The sequence below is a fragment of the Mobula birostris genome, chromosome 6, assembly GCF_030028105.1.
Source record: "Mobula birostris isolate sMobBir1 chromosome 6, sMobBir1.hap1, whole genome shotgun sequence".
In the NCBI taxonomy this organism is placed as follows: Eukaryota; Metazoa; Chordata; class Chondrichthyes; order Myliobatiformes; family Myliobatidae; genus Mobula; species Mobula birostris.
In genome coordinates, this window is record NC_092375.1 from 113,216,946 (window position 1) to 113,233,600 (window position 16,655).

At 44.8% G+C, this 16,655-nt stretch overlaps 1 protein-coding gene across 5 annotated transcripts in view; it reads left to right on the forward strand.

The window, feature by feature from the left end:
• stk11ip (serine/threonine kinase 11 interacting protein) overlaps positions 1-14,593 on the forward strand; it is a 147,657-nt gene extending 133,064 nt beyond the window's left edge. For all 5 annotated transcript variants that reach the window (XM_072261034.1, XM_072261036.1, XM_072261037.1 and 2 more), the window contains 5 exons: positions 1,346-1,524; positions 4,753-4,831; positions 6,524-6,609; positions 10,061-10,272; positions 12,233-14,593. In XM_072261034.1, coding sequence (XP_072117135.1) covers positions 1,346-1,524; positions 4,753-4,831; positions 6,524-6,609; positions 10,061-10,272; positions 12,233-12,373 — 697 coding nt within the window. In that variant the 3' untranslated portion in view covers positions 12,374-14,593. The remainder of the gene's footprint in view (positions 1-1,345; positions 1,525-4,752; positions 4,832-6,523; positions 6,610-10,060; positions 10,273-12,232) is intronic.
• Positions 14,594-16,655: the final 2,062 nt, after the last annotated feature.

Consider the following 16,655-nt stretch of genomic DNA (forward strand, 5'->3'; position numbering starts at 1 on the left):
AAGGACTATCAGTGGATGTTGCTTATTTGGATTTTTAAAAGACCTTTGACAAAGTGCCGCACATGAGGCCACTAACAAGATAGAACAGTGGCTGACTGACAGAATAAAGAGGCCCTTTACTGGTCAGCTGCCAATGACTGGTAGTGTTCTGCAGGGGTTGATGTTGGGACTGCACTTTTTGATGTTATATGTCAATGATTTGGTTCACGGAGTTGATGGCTTTTTAGCCAAGTTTGCAGATGATATGAAAGTAGGTGGAGAGGCAGATAGTGTTGAGGAAGCCGGGGGCCTACGAAAGGATTTGAATTCATTGGGTGAATGGGCAAAGAGGAAGTGGATGGAATATAGTGTAGTGAAGTGTGTTGTTTTCCACATTAATAGAAGGAATAAATGTGGAAACTATTTTCCAAATGGGGAGAACATTAAAAAAAAATCAGAGGTGCAAAGGGACTTGGGAGTCTTTGTGTAGGATTCCTTTGAAGGTTAACTTGACTCTCTGGTATGGAAGGCAAATACAATGTTAGCATTCATTTCAAGAGGCCTAGAATATAAGAGCAAGAATGTAATCCTGAGGCTTTGTAAGGCATTGATCAGTACTTGGAGTATTGTGAGCAGTTTTGGACTCCTTATCTAAGAAAATGTGTGCTGGCATTGGAGAGGATCCAGAGGAGGTTCACAAGAATGATCCTGGGAATGAAAGGGTTAATGTATGAGGAGCATTTAATGGCTCTGGGCCTGTATTCATTCGAGTTTAGAAGTATGAGGGAGGGAGAATCGCATTGAAACTTATTGGATATTGAAAGGTCTAGCCAGAGTAAATGTGGAGAGGATGTTTCCTACAGTGGGAGAGTCTAGGATCAAAGGGCACAGCCTCAGAATAGAGGGTTGTCCCTAAACAGCTGAGATGAGGATTTTTTTATATTCAGACAGTAGTTAATCTGTTGAATTTATTGCCACAGAGTACTGTTGAGGCCAAGACATTTGGGTATATTTAAATGGAGGTTGAAAAGTTCTTCATTAGTAAAGGCGTCGAAGGTTGTGAAAGAAGGGCATAGAATGGGGTTGAAAGTATCATAAATCAGCCATAATGGAATGGCAAAGCAGACTCGATGAGATGAAGGGCCCAATTCTACTCCTGTATCTTATGGTCTTATTGTCAATATTCCATGGGCCTCATCATGGCCGTACAGGTAAATTGGAATTGTTTTATTATTGTCACATGTACCAAGTTACAATGTAAAATGTGTCTTTCATACTGTTCATACAGTTCAATTCATTACCTAACTGAGGTAATACAAGGTTAAACATTATCCCACTCAATCGCTGTCTCCTTCCCCCCGTTCAGCGGTCAGCCATCGAACTGGCTGAGAAAGCGGGAGGTGCATCCGATTCGGGACCTGCTGTACCTGCAAGTGGGTCTGCGCACCCAGAGTATTGGCATGGAGTTCGACAGTACAGGCAGCTCGTACACCCTGCTGATCCGAAATCCGTCCAAGTGCAAGAACTTCATCCAGTTTTTCACAGGTGGGTGTTGCTGGTGTCATGAAGAACTTGCCCCAAAGTGTTTCAAGCTTAGTAAATGTGATGTTTGTAGTCCTTATAGGAACCTGTTTCAGAATCATATTCATACATTAGCAAAGTCCAAGCCGAGCTTATTATCATATGCACAAGTACACATATGCCCGGTGCAATGAAAATTTATTTAGAGCAGTATCATGGACATATAGCATCAGATAAGCAACATTCACAGAGAAGCATAAATTGATCATAAATTAAACACCGTTTTATAAGCTTTGGGTACAGCGTGGTTTGTCTACCGGAGCTGACCTACACAATATAGTAATATAATTTTAAGGTGATTGGAGGGAAGTACAGGAGGGATGACATCTGATGGCTCTGGGCCTGTATTCACTGAAGTTTAGAAGAATGAGGTGAGATCTCCTCAAACATGGAAAAGCCTAGATAGAGTGGACATGGAGGGGATCACCTCCTTGTAATGGGGGTCATCTAGGACCAGGGGCACAGCTTCAGAACAGAGGGGCCTCCATTTGGACCGAAATGAGGAGGAATTTCTTTAGCCAGAAGGTAGTAAATCTTTCGAATTCATTGCTACAGACAGCTGTGGAGGCCATCTCTTTGTGGGTATATTTAAAGCAGAAGTTGATAAGTTCCTGATTGGTAAGAGCATCAGAGGGAGATTGGGGTTGAGAGGGATGATGGAATGGCAGAGCAGAAATGGCCTAATTCTGCTCCTATGTCTTATGATAGACAATGATAGGTGCATGAAACTTGCTGCCAGTGGTTGTGGCAGAGGCAGATACACAAGGGACTTCTAAAAGCCTCTTGGATAGGCACATGGATGATAGAAATATGGAGGAAAAGAATGGTTAGACTGAATTTAGTGTAAGTTAAAAGGTCAGCACAACATTGTGGGCCGAAGGGGCTGTACTGTGCGGTAGTGTTCTATGTCCAAAAGTTTGGGCATTAGCCTAGCAAGGGTAGGGAGTGTCAATGGTGAGTATTTCAGCGACGCTGATCAAAACTTGTTAGTGCTGAGCTCGTCATAGTGAAGGGCTGACTAGAAATTACGGCCCTGAATTGGAGGAAGGCTTGATGTTAATATGAAGAGTCAGGACCTGTCAGAATAGACTCAATGGGCTGAATGGCCTAATTAGAAGATAGGACATTAGAGCACAGGAACAAGCCCTTTGGCCCACAATGATATGCTGAACAATATAAATTAGTATTCAAATAGACAACTAAACTAATCTCTTATGCCTACAATGTCGTACCTTTCATTTTCCTTGTTATTGGATGAATGAAATTGCCAGAGAGAATTACTGGTAGATACAAAGCAGCTTCTTTATTCGTCAAAACAAAGTACTGCAGGCATCATAGGAGACACTTTCAGTGGAAGGGTCTCCTGACCCAATGTGGGGCTCGATATTTATGTGCTAAACACTAAGGACAATTCCATATTTACAAAGTATAGACAATGCTTTCTCTTGAAGCTACGTACAAACTTCACACCTCCTGATTCACATCCATACCACAGACGCCAGCATCGTCTGGACTGGGATTCACAGCTTTCAGGAATGCATTGTTCCAAGTTAAATCCACAATACATTTTCAAGGAACAGGAGACTGGTAACCAAAGCCATTTGCTAACTGTAAATGACCTAAACCCAAAAATCACTCTAACATTCCTCACATTCATGTGCCTATTTAAATGTCTCTTAAAACTCCCTAATGTCTCGACCTGCCCATACCACCAACCCAGGCAGCACATTCCAGGCACTCAGCACTTAACACCTCCTTTATCTCCAGTGTTTTATGGAGCATTTACCTGAAGAAAAGTGGACAGGCAGCTAGTGAGAGGCATTCTAAAATGGCATCATGAATGTTCAAAGTCAATGTGTTCCATCAGATAAGGTACAGCCGGTGAGTGCAAGAATAACTCCATGTCGAGAGACAGTGTGGTTGGATTTAAAAACAAAAGTAGCTTGTGTTACTGATGGAGAACTGGAAAGGAGCAAGTCCTGACGGAGCACAGATAGTGCTGCGAGCGTGGGTACTGAGGAGGTGAAGAGTGGCATAAGGTAACACTGGGGAAGAGGGGTCATATTAACAGCAGTCCTGGAGCATTTTATAAGTATCTTAAGAGGGTAATAGAGAAAAGGAGTGGGGTTGAAAAGGGGCCATAGTTGCAATCTGTGAATCACTAATGGCCCTCACCATTCAGGACGTGCCTCCACTTGGTACAGGAGTCTGAAGACATGCACTCAACAATTTAGGAACAGCTTCTTCCCCTCCACTGTCAGATTTCTGAATGGACGATGAACCCATACTCACTAGAACATTATTACTAGTTTTTGTGCTACTTATTTAATTATTTTCTATATTATAGCAATTTTATGTATTTGCACTGCTACAAAACAACAAATTTCCATTTATATATGACAATAAATTCTGAGTCTGAGTCAGTGGATGTAAGAAGGAGATCTGTAAGATTGAGGGGTATAGGTCTAGTGTACAGCCAGTTCCTGTTTCCCAGAGTGGGAGTGTCTAATACTAAAGGACATCCATTTAAGGTGAGTGGAGGAGAGTTGGGGAAGACTTTTTTTAATGTAGAGAGTGGTGGGAGCCTGGAACACATGCCAGGAGTGGTGTTGGAGGCAGATACATTAGGGACATTTAAAGTGACTCTTAGATGGGCACAAGGATGCAAGAAAAATAGAGGGGTGTCGGCTATGTAGGAGGGAAGGGTTAGGTTGATCATGGAGTAGGTTTATATACTGTGGGTCAGCATGACATTATGGGCTGAATGGCCTGTGCTGTTCTATGTTTTATTTATTTTGCAATTTATAGTGATTTTATGTCATGACACTACTACTCCCACAAATCAACAAATTTCACGTCACGTAAGACAGTGGTAATAAATCTGATTCTGAGTCAGTAGATGTAGGAGATGTCTTGGGTGAAATCTTCTCATCTGTAATCAGCATGGAGGGGATGCAGGTTTGATTTTAGCATTTAAGAAAAGCTAAGGGGTGTGGAAGACTCTGGTCTAGATTCAGGTCAAAGTAAGAGTTCAGTATAGACCAGATAGGCTGAAGGGCCTGATTCTTTGCTGTAAAATGGTGACTAACTCTGCTTTGGGCTGTTAGAATGGTTAGAATGAGCTGGAATACCTGCTCACTGTCATGATGCTGCTACTCACCTTCCTAAAATCTCTGCTGGTTTAATTCACAGACATGGTTCGGGAGTTAACACCAATCAGCAAGCTGCAGTCCATCTCCTTCACCCGAATGGACCCACAGCACAGACTCTGGTAAGGGTGAAGAACACTTTATTATACCTGCCTAATAATCAAAGAACTGCTGACAGCATCACACTGGTAAACTAAAATCAATGTGTAAACAACACTCTCTTGTAAGATGAGAGAAGGGTTAAGACCATAGGACATGGAAGCAGAATTAGGCCATTCGACCCATTGAGTCTGCTCTGCCATTCGATCATGGCTGATTCAACCCCACTCTTTCGCCTTCTCCCTGTTGCCATTCTGGTCACCTCAATTTCAGAAAGAAGTTGACACCTTAGAGAGGGTGCAGAGGAGATTTACCAAGATGCTGCCTGGATTAGAGAGCATGTCTTATGATAAAGATGCAATAGCTTTGTCACTTACATTTTAACATAGTGGAATGTGTCGTTTGTGATAGCAGCTAACACATTCCAAAGATTGTGCTGGGGGTACCCTGCATGTGTTGGGCAGCCAGAACTTTTTTCCCAGGATGGAAGTGACTAATACATATGTAGCTGTCAGTTCGGCTAGTGGCTTGATCTTGGGGAAGACAGCCCGGCCAAACTTAAGAAATCTTGTGTGGGTGGATGCTGTGTGATGTGTTCCCCTGTTACAAATCAGTACCACGAAATAACAAACGGTACATAATATGCGATTAAATGATTGAACTTTATAATTCTTAATTTGACTATATGGTTAGTAAAGAAACAACAAAAAAAGAAAAGGGCCCATTCTCATGGAACAGTCTAATGTGCAATATCTATCTGTTCCCTGTCGACCTCCTCTGAGCGTAGCCGACCATCAGACCCTCACCCCAAGTCCACTCCATCCGGTGGTCTACCAACTCTCTCCATTCCCATCTTCTCTTGTCATCTCTCCCTGACAAAAAACGTGAAATCCCTGCTCCCAAACCCACAAGAAAGAACAACATCCCTCTTACTGAATCCAAAGTCCCGTTATCTGTAGTCATAACCCAAACATTGCTGCTACAGGGAAACCATTACCTTAGCAGTGAAGCATTACAGAGAGGCCACTACGTTAGCAGTGAAACCATACAGCGCATTACACATAGAAGCATGCATTTAAGTTGATTGGAGGAAAGTACAGGAGGAATGTCAGAAGTAGTTTTTTTTACACTGAGTGGTAAGTATATGGCAGGTATTGCTGGGGTTGGCCATAGAAGCAGATTCATTAGGGACATTTTAGAGACTCTTAGATAGACACATGGATGCAAGAAAAAATGGAGGGCTATATGGGAGGGAAGGGTTAGATACAGGGCAAAGTCTGGAGAATGGGGTTGAAGGGGATAATAAATCAGCAGAGCAGTATCATTGTACTGAATAGCCTAATTCTGCTCATGTATCTAATGGTCTTCTGGTCCTTGATCTTGCTGGCTGCTTTACTGAGGCAGCAGGGAGTGTCAATTGAAGAGGTTGGTTTGTGTGATTGGGCTGGACTGTGTTGACAGCTCTCTGAGGTTTCTTGCGGTCTCATGTGGAGCAGTTGCCATACTATGCTGTGATGAACTGGATAGGATGTCTAGTACATTTGTAAAAATTGGTGAGAGTCAACAGGACCACCGAATTTCCTTAGCCTTCTGAGGAAGTAGAGATGTTGGTGAGCCTTCTTGGCCATGGCTGGTCAATGCAAGGAGTTGTTCTCTACAGATCACTTTACTTTCATTTTGTCTGCTTTGGTCCTGATATCACTGTGTTCTTCCAGGCCCCTTATCCAGGAGCATCCTGCAGTCCCTTCAACAGACGACAAACGCCCCAATTACCTGTATGTGCTGGTGTACTTGATTCAAGGTAAAGTACTGCAGACTCTACCCATCTGGTGCAGATGATAAGTCCTTGGGATGATCACCTTTTGAAACTGTTAAATCAGTTCATTATTCTCACATGTACCAAGGTACGTTGGAAATCTTGCCCGTATTGGTGGATCCTGGATTGGCCTCTGCAACCACCTAAGGACCCACCAATAGACAATCCCTCAGGAGAACAGCATACTCGACTCAAGTGATCGCACCAGTGCATTGGAAAACTTTAATTTTACATACCATGCAGATGATTTCATCACAACAGTACTTTGAGGTGGTACAAAAAGATAAAACAGTAACAAGGTGCAGAATAAAATATTACAGTTACATTGAACGTGCAGTGCTGGAGACAATAAAGGGCAAGGTCATAATGAGGTAGGTTGTAAGGTCTAGCGAAGATATCATCAAACTGGGAAGTGCAAAAAAATTACAAGAATGTTTAGACCATAAAACCATAAACATTTGGCCCATCAAATCTGCCTTACCTGTTTGCATTGTGGCTGATTTGTTATCTCTTTCAACACTATTCTCCTGCCTTCTCCCCATAACCTTTAACGCCTTTACTAACCAAGAACCTATCAACAACCATTTTAAGTGTGGCCAGTATTGGAGAACGTGAGTTATTGGGAGAAGTTGGACAGGGTAGGACTCTATTCCTTGGAGTGTAGGAGACTTGGAACGGATCTTCCAGAGGTATTCTTGATTAGTAAGGTTAAAGTTAGTGTGTGTTTGTGAAACAAACTGCCAGAGGAAGTGGTTAATGCAGGTACAATAACATTCAAGAACATAGAGCAGAACAGCACAGTAAAGACCATTCGGCCCACAATGTCGTGCCAACCCTTTAACCTAGTCTAAGTTCTTAGGCTACTCTAAAACTAATAAATACCTTGCCACCACCGCCGTCTTGTACTAGGACAGAGAGCTGTTTCCTGTATTGTTTACTGTTTACCTGTGCTGCACAATTCACATGCATTTTGAATTATATTTTATTTACTTATTTGTGACAGTATTTTGTTTTGTGTGCTGTGCATGATGTATGTATTGGTGCACTGTGGTCTAGTGGTATGTTGTTTGGTTGTATATATGTACAGTCAGATGACAATAGACTTAAACTTGATCTTGAAGATCAATCTGCCCTTCCCTCCCACATTGCCCTTCATTTTTCTTTCTTCCATGCGTCTCCTAAGAGTCTCCTAAATGCCCCCAAAATATCTGCTTTTACCATCAACCCTGGCGGGGTGTTGCACACACTCTCTATGTAAGGAGCTCACCTCTGACATCTCTTCCCCACCGCCCCCATACTATCCTCCAGTCACCTTAAAGTTATGCCCTTCGTGTTGGCCATTTCTACCCTGGGAAAAAATTTCTGGCTGTCCACTCTGTACCTGTTATCTTGTCCTCCTCGTCAAGTCACCTCTCATTCTCCTTTTCAAGGAGAAAAATCCCTAACCCGCTAAAACCTTTCCTCATAAGTCGTGCTTTCTAATCCAGGCAACATCCTGGTAAATCTCTTCTGCACCCTGTCTAAAGCTTCCAGGTCCTTCCTATAATTAGGTCATCAGAACTGAACCTGATGTTTCAAATGTGCTCTAACCGCAGTTTTAGAGAGTTGCAGCATTATCATACGGCTCTTGAACTCAATCCCTCTGACTAATGAAGCCCAACACACCACACACCACCTTATCCTATCAAATTGTGCGGCAACTTTGAGGGGTCTATGGATGTGGACTCCAAGGTCCCTCTCTTCCTCCATACTTCTGAGGATCCTGCCATTAAGCCTGTACTAAGCCTTCAAATTTGTCCTATCAAAGTGAATTACTTCTCATTTTTCTGGATTGAAGTGACATTTAGAAGACATTTGGACATGGATAGGAAAGGTTTAGAGGTATATGGGTTAAATGTAGACATATAAGACTAGTTTAGAGAGCGTCCTGATCAACATGAATGAGTTGGGCTGAAGGGACAGTCTCTATGCTGTATGACTCTTAAGTTACTGATCCAGAAACCAGTGGATTGGGAGTGCGCATGTGAAGGTGGGGGGGAGATACTTTGGGGCATTGGCTTCTAGCTGTTATCAGTCTCACTATTGGACCCCAACCTATCCTTGCTTCCAGCTTCTTTTGAATGGCAGAACAATGTAAGTTGAGGTGGCTTGCTGGTGCTGCCTCATAGTTCCGATGACCTGGATTCGATCCTGACCTCCATTGATGCCTTTGTGGAGTTTGCATGTGCTCCCTGTGACCCACGTGTTCTAGTTTCCTCCCACACTCCAAAGGCATGCTCTGGAGATAAATAGCAAAGGAATCACAGACTTGCTGAGCACTTAAGATAAAGTTGCAAGGAAATAAAAATTTGATGGGGATTGCTCTGCTACGAGCTAGTGAGTTCTAGATGGGCCAAACAGCCCTTTTTTCAATAAACGATTTTGAAACTTATCATTCTTCAGTAAACAAGTGTAAAAGAAAAATACAATAAGTACAACAAGCATATAAGACCCAAATAAACATAAATACATAACATGAGCTGATATACATAATGTGCATACAATCAGTCTAAGTAAGGGTAGGTACAAGAGTGTCTGTACAAAAGGTGACTGACAGGAAATAATAAAAGTATTGGTGGGGAGAGCTGATGGGTGGAGATGTTGATCAGCCTGACAGTTTAGAGGAAGTAACTGTTTTTTTGAGTCTGGTGATCCTGGCATGGATGCTGTGTAGCCTCCTCCCCGATGGGAATGGGACAAACAGTCTATGAGCAGGGTGGGTGGGATCCTTCATGATACTGTCAGCTTTTTCCTGGTACCTTTCCATATATATGCCCAGTAGCCATTTTACTAGGTATCTCCTGTACCCAAAAAAATGGCCACTGAATGCATGTTCATGGCCTTCTACTGTTGTAGTCCATCGACTTCGAGGTTCAACGTGTTGTGCATTCAGAGATGCTCTTCTGCACACCACTGTTGGTAATGGGTGATTGTTTGAGTTACTGTCACCTTCCTGTCAGCTTGAACCAGTGTGATCATTCTTCTCTAACCTCTCATTGACAAGTTGTTTTCACTGGTGCTCACTAGACTTTTTTTTGCACTATTCTCTGTAAAGTATCGAGACTGTTGTGCATGAAAATCCCAGGTTATCAGCGGTTTCAGGTGCTCACACCACCCCATCTGGCACCAACAATCATTCCACGGTCAAAGTCACTGAGATAACATTGCTTCCCATTTTGTTGTTTGGTCTGAACAACAACTGAACCTCTCGATCATGTCTGCATGCTTTTATGCACTGAATTGTTGCCACATGATTGGCTGATGTGATATTTGCAGTAATGAACTGGTGTAGCGATGTATATAACAAAGTGGCCACCAATTATGTGTCCTTGTAAACAGTTGCCCTTTAATCCTCATACACCTCCCTCCCTCTGTGTCCTCTGTGTCCTGTTTACAGATGACATCCTTTCCCCAGTCACCGTGCTGGCTACTTCATCCACCCTGTACCTGCTGGCAGAGGACCACCAGTGGACGAAGGTGACCAGCGAGGCGGCCAGTCCTCCGCCAAGCAAGATCCTCATCAAAGAGTCGCAGCCCATCAGCAACATCAGCTCAATCAGCCTCTACAAGTCTGCCCCGCACGATGTCCAGCTCAACATCTACCACGAGGTACGTCTCTGGTTTGTTACTGTCACGTATGACGACGCAGCCTAACTTCTTGCTTCATCCTCCTCTCCCCCAGCCAACCACCTTCCCTTTTACCTGGCTTCACCTATCATCTGCCAGCTGGTACTGCTTCCCCTCTCCAACCTTCTTATTCTGGCTTCTGCTTCCTGCCTTTCCAATCCTCATGAAGGGTCTCGGTCCAAAATGTCAACACTCTATTCCTCTCCATAGATGCTGCCTGAACTGCCGAGCTCCTCCAGCATTTTGTGTGTGTTACTCTGGATTTCCAGCACCTGTAGGGTTTCTTGTGTGTATGAGAGTGTGCACGCATGTATATAGTGAATAGAATACAGCATAACAAGACCATCTGCCCACGATGTTGTACTGACCTTTTAACCTACTCCAAGAACAATCTAACACTTCCCTCCCTAATTTCCCTCCATTTTTCTTTCATCCAATGCCTCTCTACCACCACCCTTGACAGCGCATTCCACACACCCACCACTCTCTTATGTTTTTAAAAAAGAAATTAAAGCCTACCTCCAACATCCTCTTTAAAACTTCCTCCTGTCACCTTATAAATTATGCCCTCTCATATTAGCCATTGCCACCCCTTGGAAAAACTCAGTCCTATCTATGCCTCATCACCTTGTACACCTCTATCAAGTCGCCTCTCATCCTCCTGCACCCCAAAGAGAAAATCCCAAGCTCACTCAACCTTAGACATGCTTTCTAATCCAAGTAGCATCCTAGTAAGTCCCTTCTGCACCCTCCCTAAAGCTTCCACATCCTTCCTATATTGAGGCAACCAGAACTGAGCACAATTAAAGTCAAAAGCTGAGCACACCATGTGCTACGTTACAGTGAGCAGCTTTTGTTTTGCACCACCCAGACAGAGCATTCCAAACATAGAAAGAAACGCCAAAGTGGCAGTCATAGAAGAGGGAGAGTTAAGGGTTTGACCACCACTGGGAAGCGGGTGTGAAAGAGGTAATGAAGCTGTTCTTGAATCTGGTCGTCTGGACTTTCAAACTCCTGCATCTTCTGCCCAGGGGAGAGGGGAACAGGAAAGGCCAGGGTGGCATCCTTATCAATACTGTCAGCTTCCCTGATGAATTGGACTGGATTGTAATTGGTTTATTATTGTTACGTATACTGAGACACAGTGAAAAGCTGTCTTGCATTCTGTTCATATGGATGGGAACGATAGTGTAGAGATTAGCATGATGGTATTATATAATATAAACAATAATGGTGGAATCTGGAAAGGTCAAGTACTATTATATTTATCTTAGAGTAGGCTAGAAGATGAGCACAACATTGTGGGCTGAAGGGCCTGTGCTATGCTGTACTGTTCTATATTCAGTGGCCAGTTTACTAGGTACAGGAGTGGTCTTCTGCTGCTGTTACGTCAAACCTTGAAGCGGATGGGTGTTGTGCATTCAGAGATTCTGTCCACCACTGCTGGAACGTGTGTCTACCTTCCTGTCAGCTTGAACCAGTCTGGTCATTCTCCTCTGACCTCGCTCATTAACAAGACATTTTTGCCCACAGAACTGCTGCTCATTGGACATTTATTCTTTTCCCACACTGCTCTCTGTAGACTCTGGAGACTGTTGTGCATGAAAGTCCCAGGAGATCAGCAGTTTCTGAAATAGTCAAGCCACTCCCATCTGGCACCAACAATCATTCCACGGTCAAAGTCACTTACATCACGTTTCTTCCCCATTCTGATGTTTGGTCTGAACAACCACTGAACCCATATACTATCTTGAGATCCATTTTATATCAGGCATTTACAGGAAACTCAATAACATTTATGAGAAGTTATACATAATAAGCTGTCCACTAAGTGTGTGTTCTACTGCACTGTACTGTTGATGCAAAACAGCAAATATCACATCACATCGTCAGCGATTCTGCACCTTCCCCTGACCCTGTGTGTCGTTCTCCTCCCCACCAGGTGAGTCGCACAGAGAGCGCGTGGCACCTGCGGGCAGAGTGCGTGGAGCTGGTGAACAGCCTTGTGACCTGGATCCGCGAATACTGGGAGGAAATGTTCGGAGTGGCCCTGAAAATCACCGCCTGCCAAGTACCCGATTAGACTGTGAAAGGGAACTGGGCCCAGGATGTGGTGGGTGGGTTTGAGGGGGAAACAAGAGAGGAGGGAGGTATATAAATCCAGCACTCGCAAAGAGCGGGGTTGTATCACGGTTCCCCTGCCGCATCTACGAAAACGGGGCACTTGCTTTCTGGGCAGGTGAGTTTGTTGCCATTCAGTGCACAGAAGGACTCCAGCATGTCCTGTGGCAATTTGTCCCATTTCTGGAGTGGACTCTCCCACAAGGGCACTTTGCCTTCCTCCTGCCCAGTGAGTTACAGGAGGCTTGGACGGCCCTTGCAGATTATTATCTCCTGCCAGGAGTGATTCAGGTCTCCCACTGTCGAATCTGTCCTTTGCAGGTGGTGACAGAGAGGTGGAGCTGGATTTTACTGAAGAGTGTTGAGGTTTTTCACTTTTATTTCACCAGAGTTAATGTGATGACTGTCCACTTCCCACTCTCTCACTGTCCTTCATGTTCCCTTTATGAATTCACCTTTCACTCTACAGACCAGAGTCCATGCACTTAATCCCATTTTCCACAGGCTCCACACTATCCATGGAAATGACCTCAGTTTTCCCAGTGAAGGGGCTGCTCCCTGTCTGAATCATTGTCCACGCCCTCTACTGAACCTCAGTCTCAGAGAATGGGGAGCTAGATTGCCTCTGTGCTTTCCTTTCAGAGATGAATGGCGATGTAGGGGGGGTGGAGCAGGAAAGGTGTTAGCTGCCCATACGTTCTGTGAATCTCATTTCCAGCACTGCCCCCTCACTCCACTGCCTGCGCTACAGAGGAAGCTGTTCTCCTCTCCCTGGTGGGGTGCAGTGTGTTTAGCTCACAGTTCCGTACACCCCAGATAGGAGGTGAGCAATGTAGCGGACAAGGGACTGTGGAGTGTGCAGTGTCCTCTGCCCAGCCTGGGCTGTGGCACAGCTGTCAAGGACAGAGTACTCCTCCTTTTGCACACCGAGCTGCTTCCACCCCTCTATCTTACTGATCTCCAGACTCCATGCCACCCCCTCCCGAAAGGCAGGGAAGACCACAGTACCTCCAGATCATCTCCCATGGTGGTGGTCAGGCTGCCCACCTCTCTTGGTGTGTACCGGACAGATGTACTCATCTGTCTAGTTCCAATATCCCTTGAATACTGGGAGCAGAGACCCCCATCCATAATTGCTGAACTGCACTCCCTATGCTAAATGCCTCTACTTGTGATGACTCATTTCCCCCTTCTTCACCATCCTCTTGTTTTTTTTTAAATACAGTATTGATATCTCCTCTGTGCTAGGACTTTCTGCCTGTGACCTGGGTTCATTGATCAGGCCTGATGGCAGTGTGAGTAGGTAGGTGCTGTATCAACCATGCCCTTCCCCACACACACTTCTTTCCATTCCCATTTCTTGGCCAACTGCCCTCTCTCTCCTCCCCACAACCCCCCCCCAGCCACTCTCTCCTCTGCTCCCCTTTCTCCCCAACTCTTCCCTTGCCCACCCCTCACATCACCTTGCCTAGTTGTACTTTCACAAGGGCTACTACGCCCACACGTTTGCGCACCGATGCTACAGAAGGCGCAATGCCCTATACCTCCCTGCACCTCTCTCCTGCTCCTTCCACCCTTCCCCAACTCGGGTGGGGAGCTTAATGCCCCGACACCACCCAATGGTAACCCCTCCTTTGGGGGGGGAGTGGGCATGTGGGATAATGGGACTTGGCCAGTCAGTGGTGGTGAAAGACAAACACACAGGCACGCACAGACAAACAGAGAGAGAGAGAGAGACATATACACGCAGACGCACGCAGATTCGCACATGTGCACAGAGACGTGCACTTGCAGACGCACGCAGATTCGCACACACATGCAGAGACACTTTGGAACAGGCTGTGTTCTAACACAAGTTTCTCATTCAGTTCCCAGCCCACCTCCCCATCTCATTAACTGCTTGAACAGCCCAGCGTTCTGAGCCACACATTCAAAGAAGTTTAAAGTTTTTAAAGAGGCCATTTATATTGCTGCCCCAGTCCCCCTCAGTCTCCCCAAAATGGAGATGAGAGAATCCACCTTTTCTGGGTGCCTGCCTCTCCAGATATCTGTACAGGACAGTCATTTGCACTGAGGCTGCATTGTATTTATTTTAAAGTATATTTGCTATGCAATTTAAATGTTGTGTTGCAAAGCCCGTATTTTTGATAATTTTGTCAATAAATTTCTTTGTGAGGCTGTTGTTTCTGCGTATAGTCTCTGTCTGACACTTGGATCTTTCCCTGTTTGCCCCCACCTGCCAGCAGTTCCCTGCGACCAGCATCCATTACCTCACCACCAGCTCCACTCCTTGTCAGTGCCCATACAACAATGGGGTTCTGTTGCCCTCCTATACACCAATCTCCTTGTCCAGTTCTTCTGCCCTCACCATCCCCATCACTCCTCTGTCCTAATTAAAGATAAAGATTTAAAGATTGGCTTTGTTCATTACAAGTACATCGAATAATCAAAACATGCCATGAAGTGTGTCGTTAGTGTCAGAAACCACAGTCCAAGGAGGTGCTGACGGCTAGCCCTCAAGTGCGGCCATGCTTTCAGTGCCAACGCAGCATGCCCACAGCTCACTAACGCTAACCCGCACGTTTATCTTGGAATGTGGAGGAAACTGGAGCACCCAGGGAAACCCATGCAGAGAACATACTATCTCCTAACCGACAGAGACGGAATTGAACCCTGGTCACTGGCATTGTAATAGCATTACACTAACTCTACATTACCAGGCCGACCTAAATCTCTCTGCTTTATCTCTTGGCTTCTCAAAGTCACTGAGTTTCACAGCTCATCAAAAGGACCTTCAGCTCAACAGGTCAATGTCAACTAAGATTCCCATCTGTCTGTCTTTGGTCCATAATTCTCTAAACCTTTCCAATCTATGTACTAGTCCACACAGTTTTCAAATGTTATTAATGAATCTGACTCAACCACTTCCTCTGGCTGATCGTTCCATCTATTGACCACTCTCTGAGTGAAAGATTTGCTCCTTGGGTTCGCATTAAATGTTTCCCTTCTTGCCTTAAACTTGTGCTCTTCATTTTTAGAACATAGAACAGTACATCAAAGTACAGTGTTATGCCCATCTTTTACCCTAAATTCAATCTAATCCTTCCTTCCCATATTTTTCTATCATCCATCGGTCTATCTAAGAGTCTCTTTAATGTCCCTAATGTATCTGCCTCTACCACCACACCAGGCAGGGTGTTCCATGCACACACCATTCTCCATATTTTAAAAAAGAGTATCTCTAACTTTACCTACGCTCCCATGAGCCTCTGCATACATCACATCATCTTCCATAACTTCCACCATCTTTAATGGTATCCTTCCCTCTCCAACCCCGGCAAACAGACTGCACACATTCACCCTATTTGCCCTTCATGATTTTACACACGATATTGCTGGTGCCTCCTCCATTGCCATACCTTGAGCCGCTGAGATCCAAAGCTTTGGAATTCACAATGGAATTGGTGAAGAAATTTAAGGATAAACATGGTCCTCAACCCCTGCGTTGACTCCTCTCTGTCTTGTCTTACCTTGGGCCCTTGGCTCCCAGTGGAGCATAGTCCATCAGTTCCTGTGGAGTTCGTGAATGTTCCTATAATGTTCATTGTATCCACTGTATGGGGAATTGTCCTTACAGCTTAACCAGAGTGCTTTCTTATTTCCACCTCTCGCGACGGGGATGTAGGGTTAGACTTTGAGAGGTGGCTCCTCCCCATCTGTGAATCAATTTTCAGCTTGTTTATGGTGTTCACACGATGTGATTGAGGAGGTCCATGTATAACTCAGCCATGTCTATGGCTGAACTCTTTCTCATGGAACACAGGAAACAGCACAGGAGCAGGCCCCTCAACCCACATGTCTATGCTAACCGTGATGTCAAATTAAACCAGTTGCCTCTCTTCTCCCATCAGTGTGAAACTCACTGTTCAGGGATAATGTATCCAGTTTACTGCCCATGAACCGTGTATCCTTCCAACAGAAGAGGCCATTCAGCCCAGTGAATCCATGCAGCCCACAAACCAACCAATCCCATTTCCCACATCCCCGCCCCCCCCCCCCCCCCCGTTTTTACAGTGAACAGTACAGGCACTTCAGCCCATGATGCTGTGCCGACCTTTAACCTAAATCCTTCCCTCCTACACAGCCCTCCATTTTTCTTGTAAAGTTTAGCTTTATTTGTCATACATACATGGAATCATGCAGTGAAATGTATTGTTGGTGTAAAATCAAATCAGTGAGGATGT